At 43.0% G+C, this 12,829-nt stretch overlaps 1 protein-coding gene across 1 annotated transcript in view; it reads left to right on the plus strand.

Annotated features, from left to right (window-relative positions):
• Nucleotides 1-12,829, plus strand: part of Slc38a6 (solute carrier family 38 member 6) — a 62,131-nt gene that overhangs the window by 30,512 nt on the left and 18,790 nt on the right. The window contains exon 6 of the mRNA XM_021179271.3: nucleotides 8,892-8,970. Coding sequence (XP_021034930.1) covers nucleotides 8,892-8,970 — 79 coding nt within the window. The remainder of the gene's footprint in view (nucleotides 1-8,891; nucleotides 8,971-12,829) is intronic.

Here is a 12,829-nt window from a genome sequence, read left to right on the forward strand (position 1 = left end):
CATGGTACACAGCCGTGCGCCCCAGCAGAACACCACCCCCCCCCCCAAAAAAAAGTGAAAATAAGAGGGGACTGGAGGGAGGATAGCTTAGTTGGTAAGGTGCTTGCTGGGCAAGCAAGGATCTGAGTGCAGGTTCCCAGCACTCAGGCAGCCCAGTGTGAGGATGGACCTAGCCCAGGGCAGGAGAAGCAGAGAAGGCTCTTGGGACTCTCTGGCCAGCTGACAGCTGAGTCAGTGGCAGCACTTTGAGTGGGGAGCCTGTCTCAGACATGTAAGTTAGAGAGCCCATGTCAACACGCGCACATGCATATACACATGTGCACACATACGTGTGCGCACAAACAACATGCCAGGTCCTTCGCTAGTGTCAAGGCTAAAAGTAAAAGATAAAGAAAAGAAACTAGACTAATCCAGTTTTTTGGAGAGCAAAATTGGTTCTGATACAAACAAGTCCACAGAGAGGCTAATTTAAGTTCCTTGTCTAGGATACTCTTGCTCGTTCGTTCTGTGTTGTGTAACAGAATACCATTGACTGGGTAATTTTTGTAATAAACAGTTATTAGCTCTTGGAGGCTCGGAGTCCAAAATGAAGGAAACCAAGTTGAGTGAGGGCTTTTTTACCAGATCAAATGTGGCGGGAGCCTTCAGGTGCTCACATAGAGCCCTGTTGTCAGACTTTGATTTTTGTTACAGTGGGGCTAAATCCATGTGTGAATGTGGAGTCTTCCCTCTCCCATCCTCGAGTGCCACCTCAAACACTTCTACCTTCTGGGACACTGTCAGACTTATTACACATAGCCCTGTCACTAAGCTGTGTGATTGAAGTGGAGATGACCCACCACCTTTTAAAAAGTGTTCTTTGTCCCTGAAAACATCCAGATGAAACTGTGTGGGCAGCCGTTTGAATGGGGTGGGGGTGGGGGTCTTGGATTCGGGGTTGCGCGAACCATCAGGTCTCTGCGTTCTTAGGGCTGGTGTTTGCTTGCTTGTTTTAGAACTAGAAAAGGGCAACTTAGATGCCACATTTTAAATGTCCCTTAAGTTCAGGAAAGCTAGGAATGCTTATTTTAGAGTGATGGATGCATTATTTTAGTCACATTACTTGAAAGCTGACCTTGAGAGCCTGTGAGGAATAAGTAAGTGATAGCAGATTTCCAGAGACTTTGTGCCCTCAGCCAATGTGCATAAATTATTCCTCCATTACAATAGAATTTGAAGCTTCCTCTTGTCAGTAGTGCACTGGGTCACATGTCAGATGCCTTGTGTTCTGTCACCTCCAGCCTTTGGTCAAGTAGGCACCTGCTTCAAGTATCTCTCCCTTTCCCTCTCCCTCTCCCTCTCCCTCTCCCCCCCTCCCCCTCCCCCTCCCTCTCCCTCTCCCTCTCCTCCCCCCCTTGTTCTCTTGGCTTTAGTTTTGCCTTTGTTATAAATTTTGGTGGGAAGTGCAGAGCTTGGAATCTGTTCCCATCTAGAAGTGTAGATTCTGATGTGGTTCTTGGGGAAGGTGCCATGGCGTGTCAGTTCTTTCAGGCATTAATGGGGCAGAGTCTATATTTTTAGTTAGGTGTCATGTCTTAAAGCTTCTTAACTCTTTCAGTCTCTCCCCCTCCCCTTTTTGTGTTACAGGGTTACTGTGCAGTCTAGGTTAGCCTCTGAGTCTTAGTCTTTCTGCCTTGGTGCCTGGGCACTGGAATTGCAGATGTGCACCACTGGGATTGCATGAGTGCACCACACCTAATATATTAGCTACTTTACCTAATACTGCAACCAAGTACCTGAGCAGGGGCTTTATCTCTGCTTACAGCTCCAGGGGACAAGATCATAGAGGGGAAGGTAGCGCTCCAGTACCCTAAGGCTGCTGACAGATTGCCCCACAGTCAGGAAGTGGAGAGCAGGGATAAGTGGTGCTCCCCCTTCTGTCCCACAGTTGTGGAGTGGCTCTTTCAGCCACAGTTAAACTTGTCTCCCAGCAGTTCTAGATCCTGTCAAGTTGACAAATGTTGTTAGCCATTACACCAGCTTCTCTCTCTTTTTCTTAAAAAAGAAATAGTTAAAGACTTTTCACACAATATATGTCATGCATATCTCCTGTGGCCCCAACTTCTGTTCTGTGCTATGTAATGTTTAAACATCTTCACCTCCTTGTTTTAATCCTAACACTAAAAGGAAAAACAAGAGCAAAATGATCATAAATTCATAAATTACATTTGACTACTTATTCTGTGGGTCTTTGGTGAAGGCCTGGTTTATTCCCTTACCATAGTCATAAACAAACAGGCACTCACGCTGACCACAGGCACCAGTGTGACTTACCAAAGTGACTGTGGTGGGGGCTTCCTTCCAATAACCCGTGATAATGCCGCTTATGACATTTAGGGCTCTTAAGGTTTCAGAGTTATTGGCCTTTAGAACATGGAGAGCCATACAGAAAATGATCTGATCTCTCAGCAGTGATTTAGAGCCTGAATGAGGCCGGACCACCTGTAGCCCTCCGTTTCCCCTGCCTCTGGCAGAGCTAGCATTTGCTGTGAGCAAGTTTCTGCTGGGCCAGAGGGAGAAAGGAGCCATCCTAGAGCGTTAATGTTGAATGTTGTTGCTGGCAAGAGAATGCGAGTGCTGGGTTTGAACTTACTGAAGTGCCTTCTAAGAGGACCGAGGAGTGTGGTGGGAAGGCCAGCTGTTCTCACAGCTCCTGCTGTTTCATTACTCACTCTTCCCACCATCTGAAAAATAGTCAGTTTCACATGAAATTAAATTTCTGTGGTCGACGATTCTGTAGGCGGCACTGTCACTGGAAATCAAACAGCAAACCTCCCCTCAGCCTAGTTAAGCCAAGGAAAGTCCTACTCACTCTTGGAAGTCCACGGTTAAAGCAGAGCCAGTTAATGTTCCTAATTCACACATCTTGCTCAACTCACAACATTTCCATGAGTGGCTCTGAGCAGCGGGCCAACTTCCTCTACTTCTATAATATGTCAGTCTTCATGGCTTAGCTCCTAGGGCCTCACAGAAGATTAACCACTGACTCGCCGCTGTACCTTGTCAGGAGAAACCTAGCCTCACGGGAACCTCCCGAAATGGCTAGGATGGCCCAAGTTTTCCAGTCTGGCACCGAATCCACAGACGTTAGCAGCCTTGATTAATGCCTCAGTTCGGGCTATGAGGTGTGGGAGAACCGCAGCTGCCTATGCACTAAGATAGCTCAGAGTCTGCATCTTACAGACAAGATCCAGCAAACAACCACAGTCCATGATGAAATGTTAGACAGCTTACATTGTGTTCTTCCTCTTCTTATGAGTGTGAAGGAGGAGCCCAGGGCAGTGATACAGGGACAGGACTGGCCTGTCCCTCAGGAGCTGGGCTTGGAAGTGCTGCTACACCACCATCTGCTGGTCAGGCACACTGCAGCTTTGTGGTTGGTTGTTTTGTTTTGTTTTGTTTTAAAGCCTGAACAGTATTATCTCCAAATTCTAGAAAATATTGCAAAAGTCTAGAAGTACAGGAAATTTGAGAGGAGTCCTTTTTCACAAGCATTTGCCTTGACAAAATTTAGTAGTAACATCATTTCAAAAGCAGTACATTAGCAGTTATTTCAGTTGATGTTTGATAACAAGATTTTAAAAATAGATGACTCTGTGTGTGTGTGTGTCGCTGAGGATTGCATGCAGGCTAAGCAGGCTTTTCCCCTAGCCCTCCTTTCCCTTCTGTTAGAGACAAGCAGGCCTTGAACTTCCTGATCCTCTGATATCAGCCCCGAGTCACTGGAATTCTAGGGCCTAGCCACTAGGCCTGCTTCTCTGGTGCTGCTTAGGTTTAGGGTCTTAACAAACTGTAAAATAAGGGCTCTTTTAGGACAGTGAAGTAACATTTTCCACCATGTGAATTTTTTTCCGGTTTTGCACAACTTAGGGAAATTACATTGTTTTATAGAGATTTTGAGGGGAAAAAAGATTCTTCTTAAGAAAGAGATTGATACAGTTTGAGTGGGGCTAAAATGTCCATGCATTTAGAAATCTAGTGGAAACACCAGGTTAATGAGCCATCTTGAATACAGTAGTTATTATCCATGACTAAAGACAGGTTTGCAATAACACTAAGTCTCTCCCATGGAAAGACAAACCATAGTGCCTCTGTTTGTTTAGGCCACTGACTAACCTCTGAGCGTTGCTGGGCTCCCCACCCCCAACCCCACGAGTGCTGAGAACCCAGTGCTATTTTTAAAATAGCTGAATGTCATCCCAGTTTCATGCATGTTCTCCTAAGTGCCTGACAACATGACTGATTGTCTTTTAGACAAATGATTGTTTAGGCCCAAACTCAGTCAAGTCTTTTCTTTCTTAAAGTTATGTGGTTAACTAATGACAAAGGGAGAAATATCTCAGGTTGCTTGGGGAGCGCTAGTTCCTGAAGCTTAGAGATACAGGGGAAGGGGATTGCTTTTTGTCTTTTCTTTCAGGTTTCAGCGATGTGTTCAATCTCTGATACATACAAATAGGAGACTTTCTCTTTGCAGCTCTGCCTCTACTGACATGCAACTAAATAATGACAGCAGATACTATGAAGTCCTGGCATGAAGCTCATGAATTTCGAGCCAATTACTCCAACAAATGGGCTACAGCCCCAAATGGACTCCATTAACAAAGCAGGATGTCTCCAGTGTGGTGTAAAACTTTGATCTTCATTAGAGAGATGGTTATTTTCTTTGAGCCCAGCTGATGAACTCAGCAGCCAAAAGCTGTTTGTTGCTTAAATGCTGATAAAAATAAATAAAGGCTTCATTCTAGAGAGGCCCTTTGACAGAGTTTTCTTATTGTTCTTGGCTTTGGCTGATGGCTTCCCCACCTGCCCAGGGCAAACTAGCATGTAATAGAACGAGCCCCTCAGGTCAGACCAACTGTTTGCACCAGCACCCACGTAGCAAATGTGTGCACAGGACTCCCAATCTCTGTGGGTGAAATCATGGCTTCCTGGCAGGTCAGTATGAAAAAGGTGTGCAAAGAACTTCCTATCACTTAGAATATAGCCAAGCATGGAAGAGCCTTGCTGTGCACAGTGTGAGCAGTGTTCTCATTCTCTAGCCTTGCTCCTCTGTGTCCCAACTCATGACTCCCATGACCTCAGGCAGTAGTGATACTTTTCTACCTGCTGTTGCCTGACCAGACGTCTGTTTCAGTGCTTTCCTGATGGATCCATCACTTTTCCATGTGATTTTCAATTCCTGTGTCTTGACTAGGTTGACCGCATTCTTCATTTTCTTTCCAGTGTAGTTTCATTCAAAACAAAGGGGCAAGAATAACCTATTCGGCTAATGTGGTGAAACTAACTGATTTGTAATGGCTGATAACTGTCGTCCAGGTGGATCTTAGACACGGATCTTGGCTTTGGTGTTAAGGAGGCCAGAGCTGTTTGCCTGTAACCGTGGTCCTTGTGGATGGCGCTGGTCAGCCATTAGTTTGGAGGAAGCATGTTGTATTAGTAGTCTGTACCATGGAGAGATTCCAGCAGAAATCATTTACAAATTTTTGCTTGTGGCCTGTCGCTCCAAGATGTCGTAAGCATTTCCTTATGCCATTAATAGAGGACATGGGACAAAAGACAAGGCAACCAGCTTTCCAACCTAGTGACCTCCTGGTTAAAAACAGTGGGTATATGAGCTTTTCCGCTGATTATGTTTTTCTAACCCTTTCTCGGCTTACTTTATTGACTGGGTCTTTTGATGTGTATTTAAGTGTGATTAGGTGTATTTCCAGTGTATCTAGTCATCTTCTGTCCTCAGGACGGTGTGCTATATGCTAAGGTGTCAGTGCTCACATCCTCTGTCCTCAGGACGGTGTGCTATATGCTAAGGTGTCAGTGCTCACATCCTCTGTCCTCAGGATTGTGTGCTATATGCTAAGGTGTCAGTGCTCACATCCTCTGTCCTCAGGACGGTGTGCTATATGCTAAGGTGTCAGTGCTCACATCCTCTGTCCTCAGGACGGTGTGCTATATGCTAAGGTGTCAGTGCTCACATCCTCTGTCCTCAGGACGGTGTGCTATATGCTAAGGTGTCAGTGCTCACATCCTCTGTCCTCAGGACGGTGTGCTATATGCTAAGGTGTCAGTGCTCACATCCTCTGTCCTCAGGACGGTGTGCTATATGCTAAGGTGTCAGTGCTCACATCCTCTGTCCTCAGGATTGTGTGCTATATGCTAAGGTGTCAGTGCTCACATCCTCTGTCCTCAGGACGGTGTGCTATATGCTAAGGTGTCAGTGCTCACATCCTCTGTCCTCAGGACGGTGTGCTATATGCTAAGGTGTTAGTGCTCACATGAGAATTTATTTGTGGTTAAGAAAAAGAAGCTTTAACAGTGAGATTTCTTTGTTTTCCTTGCTCAACCAGTGGGATTTTCCCCACGGTAGACTCTGTGGTTTTGTAGCTCTTAAAACACACCAGCATTCTCTAAGGGAGAAGCAGGGTTTTACATCTTTTATTATACCCGTGTATACTGAGAGGCCTTTTTTAAAAAACAGAAACATATGTTTAGTGAGTTCGTATTTCTTAAAATACACATGGCTCTTCAGACTGGAATCTATTGAAACAGGACTCCCATTTGAAAAGCAGGGTGAAGGCTTCAGCACAGAAGTGATCGAGTGATTAGCCAGAGGCTAATAGAATCCTGGGAAGAATGACAGATTGTATATGGGAAGAAATACAATCTTACGCTCATTGTAGCTTTTTTACAATTAAAGATCAAAAAAATAGAAAATTACTGGAAGCGATGGATGTCTGAAACTTTAGAGATGCAGATGGTGTTGGATGAGTCCCAGCTCATGATGCTCAGATGATAAAAGTGTTGGGTCGGAGGTCGTTGTGCGGGCCTTGTTCTGTTGCATCCGTTTTCTGAACGCACTTTTGTCTCCTTACCCCTCCTCCTCTCTCAAGATACATTTAAGGAGTTTCTAAGCCAATCTCAAAGCCTCTGCATCACATCATGTACATATAGTTAGTTCTCTGGAAAACAAACTACCGTGATGACTCTGAACCCTTGAACGAGGAGGTAAGCATCAGCCTTCCTCTGTCCCGTGCCCAGCTCGTGGTGTCTCTCCTGAGAAAGTATAACAAGCTAGAAGACATTTCTATATCCATAGACATTTCTTATAGCAGCCATAGCTAAGGGCTTGTACGCATGTCTCGGTGGCTCGTGGGGAAAAGCAGCCATGTTTCTTCTGGAGAAAAAGAGACAGTCATAAATTACAAGATACCGTGCATGTTTTCATTGCAAGTGATGTCACTTACCTGTTCTAAAATTAACTACCATAAGGACCTGCTATTTTACAAAAACAAAAACAAACAAACAAACAAACAAAAACAGTGTTGTCATGTAATTATTTCTTGTCCTGCAAGCTGACATGTGTCATTATTCTTCAGAGTTAAATTATCGCAGCATCATATCTGCAGGGCTCAGCTACTCTCCAACAGCTTGCCTGAAAAATGCACTGTTCTTAAACTGTGCATCCTCTCATCCAACTTCCTCCAGGCCTCCATTGTTCAGACTTGGCATTCACTGGTGTTCTTACTTTTTATAAGGCCAAAGAGAAAGTGGAATGTTTCCTGAAATATAAATAAGTAATAAAAGCAGTGTGCACATAGAATACACTCTTCATTCTTTAAGGGTGGTTTTTTTCATTCGCTCTTTAAAAAAAAATGTGTGTGTGTGTGTGTGTGTGTGTGTGTGTGTGAGAGAGAGAGAGAGAGAGAGAGAGAGAGAGAGAGAGAGAGAGAGAGAGATATCAATCTCTGGGGAAAAGATTGTTAAACTGAAGGTATGACTCCAGATCATCTGGGTTTCCAGAGAGCTGAGTAAGCTTCCCTTCTGTATTTGCCTAAATGAGTTCTATATTCCATGGCCATATTCATGATGGAAGCTTTACAGGTGTGTGTGTGTGTGTGTGTGTGTGTGTGTGTGTGTGTAGGACGGAAGAGGGGATCAGATTCCTGGAGCTGGAGCTACAGCTAGTTAAGAGCTGCCCAGCAGTTCTCGGAACCAACCACTGAGCATCTCTCCAGCACCAGAATGACCGTGTGTTTTAATAACCACGTAAGGAACAGTACCATTGTTAAATGATAGACAAGCCAGCTATTTCTCATACGCTACCAGATAAAATCCAGATACAGTGCTTCCTTTGGTTGCTAACACACACAGGGCATGGATATGAAGCTCTGGAGCCTCAGCAGGCTGTATGGAGCCGTGAATCACAGAACAACCTTATATAATCTAAAGTTCCTGTTTATTCTGCTTACATTTTATAATATGTAGCAGAGAGAGGAAGAGAACGAGGAACTTGGACTTCTGAGCGTGACCTTTCTTCCTAGTTAAAATTAAAAAACAAACAAACAAGTGATCAGTTACTAATTTTACTTGTTTTGTGGTTTTTTTTTTTTTTCCCTTGGTTTTTCAAGACAGGGTTTCTCTATGTAACCCTGGCTGTCCTGGAACTCACTTTGTAGACCAGGCTGGCCTCGAACTCAGCAATCCGCCTGCCTTTCCTCCCGAGTGCTGGGATTAAAGGCGTGCGCCACCACGCCTGGCTTTGTGTTTGTTATTAAATTAACTTTTTGTGCATAGGACAGAGGAGACAATGCAAAAGGGAGTTTTTGCAAAGCTTTATAAATGGCCTATTACAAAGTGCCGGTTCTAACAAAGGTTATATGATAAACTTGCCAATTCTTCTCTACAGAGCCATTTACCTTGCTTTCTGCTGTCTGTGTGTTTGGGATAGTTCATTGTAAGTTATCTTCTGTATGCTGCCCAAGAGCCAACAGACATATGTGTTCCTGAATAGATTACTCTTTTAATCTATTTGAATGGCTTAATTGTAATAGGAATTCTCTTTGTTCTTTTTGCAGCTATGTCATCTTATCTTTTAATTATTAAAACAGAGCTTCCTGCTGCTATTTCAGAATTTTTGCCTAGTGACCACAGTGGGTAAGAAAAAATGTTCCATTGTATCTGTCCATCCACCAGCCTGCCCATTCATAATCTATTTATTCATTCATTTGTCCATTGTGCTTTGACTAAAATCTAGTGGCCAGGGAGGGAGAGCAATATAGTGCTTAGCCTCAGGATGCTTACAGGGTTTGTGGAGTGGAGCAGTGATAGAGGAAACACTGTCCACATGTCTGCACACGTCTGCTGATGACCCACCGTATTGAGCACTGTGCTGCCAACTACAGCAGCCCCGGGCCTTGTGCTCCGTGAAGGTAAAGGCCAAGTCAAGTCTGAATTAGCTCTTAGAGCAAAGTAAAGAAGCCTCTTAGGGTATGAAGGTGGAGGAGATTAGGGGAAGCCTCAGGATCTCAACGTGAGAGTGACATGGAGTGATCTCTGCTGTCACCCTCTCAGCAAGGGATTGTGACAAAGAATATGATGGTTGCAGCCACTGTAGGAGGTTCATATTAGACAGCATAAAGAGCTATGGGTGAAGCCTTGTGTTACTTTGCCTTCCTTAATATTGTGACTAGAGCTGCACCACGCATACTGCCTTTCTCCTTTAAACAGACTCCTACACAGTATCTTCCTCGACTTAGCTCTTTTTATGGGTAAGGAACCCACATTCATTATACTTTTCTTTTTGATATCTAGAAGAAGACTTCCTTTTTTTTTCCTAGAAAAATAAGCTCGGGTTAAGCCTGTTAGTTGTCCAGTTTTCAAACCATAACAAAGGACGGCCCTGTTTCTAGACTGGAGTGTTTGGTTGGTTTTCCCCAGCAATCAAACTGATCTGGAGCGCAGGGACACTTCAGACTTGAGTTCTCAGCTTGGAGAAGTTGGCTGCCCTTGAAGAAGCAGACTAGTGCAGATGTGTGTGTAAGGAAAGTAGTTATTTTCTATCAAAACAGGAACTGTCACGATGGCATTAAAATGGGGATGGTAGCGTCCTCTATCCTCAGAAGGCATCCTTCACACGGCACTTTGTAGCTCATTAGGGTCCCACAACATGCTCCCCATTCCTGGACTTACGGTCAGCTCTACCTGGTTGTGATGAATATGTTCTATTAGATATCTGACTGCTCTAAGAAGTAGCTGTGTGAAATATACGTTTTTTGTATTTGCTGTAAAAATCTTGATGACCACGTTTGTTACTTGAATTCCAAGTTGAGAAGTGTGTGTGTGGCGCTGAGAACTCAAGGCAGTGTGAGGAAGAACAAAACAGTACGGAAATATAGTCCCACTCACTTCACACTGGCTAGCCGCCAGCATCCAACTCCTGACCAGCTAACCGGTCATGAGCCGTGCGTTTCTTTACCTGGTGCTTTGAAGGCACCAGTGAGGGCTGGGAGTGCGACTCTCACACAAGTGTTCCCCAGCATACCCAAGGTCCTGAGTTCAAGTCTCAGTACCAGAAAAAAAAAAAAAGAAAGAAAGAAACAAGCCTTTTGAAAAGGCTGGAGAAGCTCAGCAGTTAAGGGCACCAACTGCTCTTTTAGAGGACCTGGGTTCAATTCCCAGCACCCATGTGGCAGCTCGCAACTGTCTCTAGCTCCAGTTCCTGAGGGGATCCGATGCCCTCACACAGATAGACATCCATGCAGGCAAAAATAACCGTGCACATAAAATTAATTAACTAACTAATTAAGAGAAAAAGAGGTCATCAATGACCTTGTCTTTAATTAGTTGCTTCCTTAACAGAATTATTATAATGATCAGATAAGATAGCACGTGTGCACGTCTTCCAAGTGTGCAGCCCGGTGTCCGTGAGGAGAACAGGGAATCCCAGCGACAGAGATTGTATTAAAGGCAGACTTTCCTATCTTACTCAGTTTGCCAGGAAGCTCAGAGTCAACCGTGGAGAAACTGGTCATCCTAATGGTTGTCATATGTCACCGAGCTTGTTGCTTACCATTTGTCTTAGTTTTAAGTCCTGACTTCTATTAACATGTTTTAGGTAAACTTAGAAACACTTAAAGTGCTATGCAGTAGAACTGCTACTAGAACTGAGGGGTTATATCTGCTAAAACATTTTCACTCTAAATCAGTTGCCATGTCTACTGTTGTTTTCTCGTTGTTTCAAACAGTTGAAAACTCCTGTTTCACTCATACTAGTAAAACCTTTGTATAAATGTTCTCTTTCTGGCACGAGTGGGCTTTTAAAAACTTCATGCTTCAATTACTTGTCACCGATTTTCACCCACCATGTGTGAAAATTGCACACTTTTGATGACTCATATTGTTTTACATGTCCTGTATTCATTTATTTAGAGACTATATTAATTGGATACAGGGCATTAGTCTTTGAAGCCTAATCTTGTAAAGTCGGAGACAAATGTTGCAGTAATGAATATGGCTTGGGGGGCAGTTTATTTCTAGGTGAGTTGTGTGGAAGTATTTCTTCCCTGAGATTACATGATATTGATGTTTTATTTTGACATTTGGTTTACCATAAGTTTAGTTAAGATCTTTTATTTTCTGGGTTGTCTGTGGGTATGAATACCTTCATGAACTATGACCCTTTATAAAGATGCTATCAAATCACTTTGTGTTCATATATCCTAATTTCTAAAAGTTACTATTGGAAGTCTAAATCAGTAATACTTGTATCAAGCTCTTATGATACATCCATGTTTTTCCCAGAATAACTTGTATTTTTTAAATCTTTAGCTGTTAAAAGTCGGGAGCTCTCTGTTAACATTTAATGGTCTTGTCAGGGGACTATGATTGACACAATTAAGTTGTCTTGCATTTGAGTTACATAATTGATATGGGATGTGAGCACGGTCCTAATTGAGAACATACGATACTCTTGTTCCATTCTATTCAAGAATGAAATTAAAGCAACTTATAAATAAATCTGGTTTTCATTGAAAAATGGAAAAAACATCTGCGTGCCAAGCATGTGCAATACAGCTAAGGATTTATACTCTGTGTTTCATAGTTGGAGCATTTTTATCATATAGGATTAAATCCACAGATCAAACAAGTTTTCTAGGAAATATAAAACCTTTGACTCTAATTCTTTTGGCTCATAGAGAATGTATACTAGGTCACAGTAGGAAAACAGGAGTTTGGTTAGATAATTCTTTTTTTCTCTCTCTTAGAAAAAAAATTACGTGCAATAAATTATCCTAAAACCTTGGTTTGTAAAATAAATGTATTTAATATGTACTTTTTAAGACTGCTTATTGCTGATTTGTATTCTCTGGGTTTAGGCTTAATCTTATTTGTTCTTTGGACAATCTCCATTGGCAAATGCAGTGCAATTGTCTGGGGCCTGCAAGTGAAATGTGAACTCACTCCCCATATCTTACTATGTAGCCTTTATTGATAATGGATGAATGATAAAGAAATCATTGTCTTAACGATTGATTTTATTAACATCAATCAACAAGTATAAGAAAGGACTCACAATAACCAGTATCCAGGTCTAGACAAACTGTTTTAAAACAAAATCCTTTTCTTGTTAAGATTTTAAGTTTAGTCCTGAAGAGAAAGTGAAACATGAGCTTAAAATAGATGAAGGATCATCTGGAAAAACAAAAAACAAAAAAACAAAACAAAAAATGCCATGAACTCAGACTTGCAGCTGGGACTGCAAGTTTTCTCATTGCTGCTGTGGAGAACATGGTGACGATGCTGGACAGAGTGACCTCTGAGCCCCCTCCAGCCCAAGCATTCCCTAGCTCTGCAAGTTTGATGCCTCCACACCCTATAGTTAGGGCTGTGTCAGTCTCCTCTCTAACAGATATGCACGGACTGCATTTTCTGCACCCACATTCAGCCACAACTCAGGATATCAAAGTGTTCCTTTAATCCTGTGCAAGGGAAAAGCTGTGGTCCTATAGCTTAA

Source organism: Mus caroli, unplaced genomic scaffold (genome assembly GCF_978045245.1).
Source record: "Mus caroli unplaced genomic scaffold, Mus_caroli_1 scaffold_14, whole genome shotgun sequence".
Taxonomy (NCBI): Eukaryota; Metazoa; Chordata; class Mammalia; order Rodentia; family Muridae; genus Mus; species Mus caroli.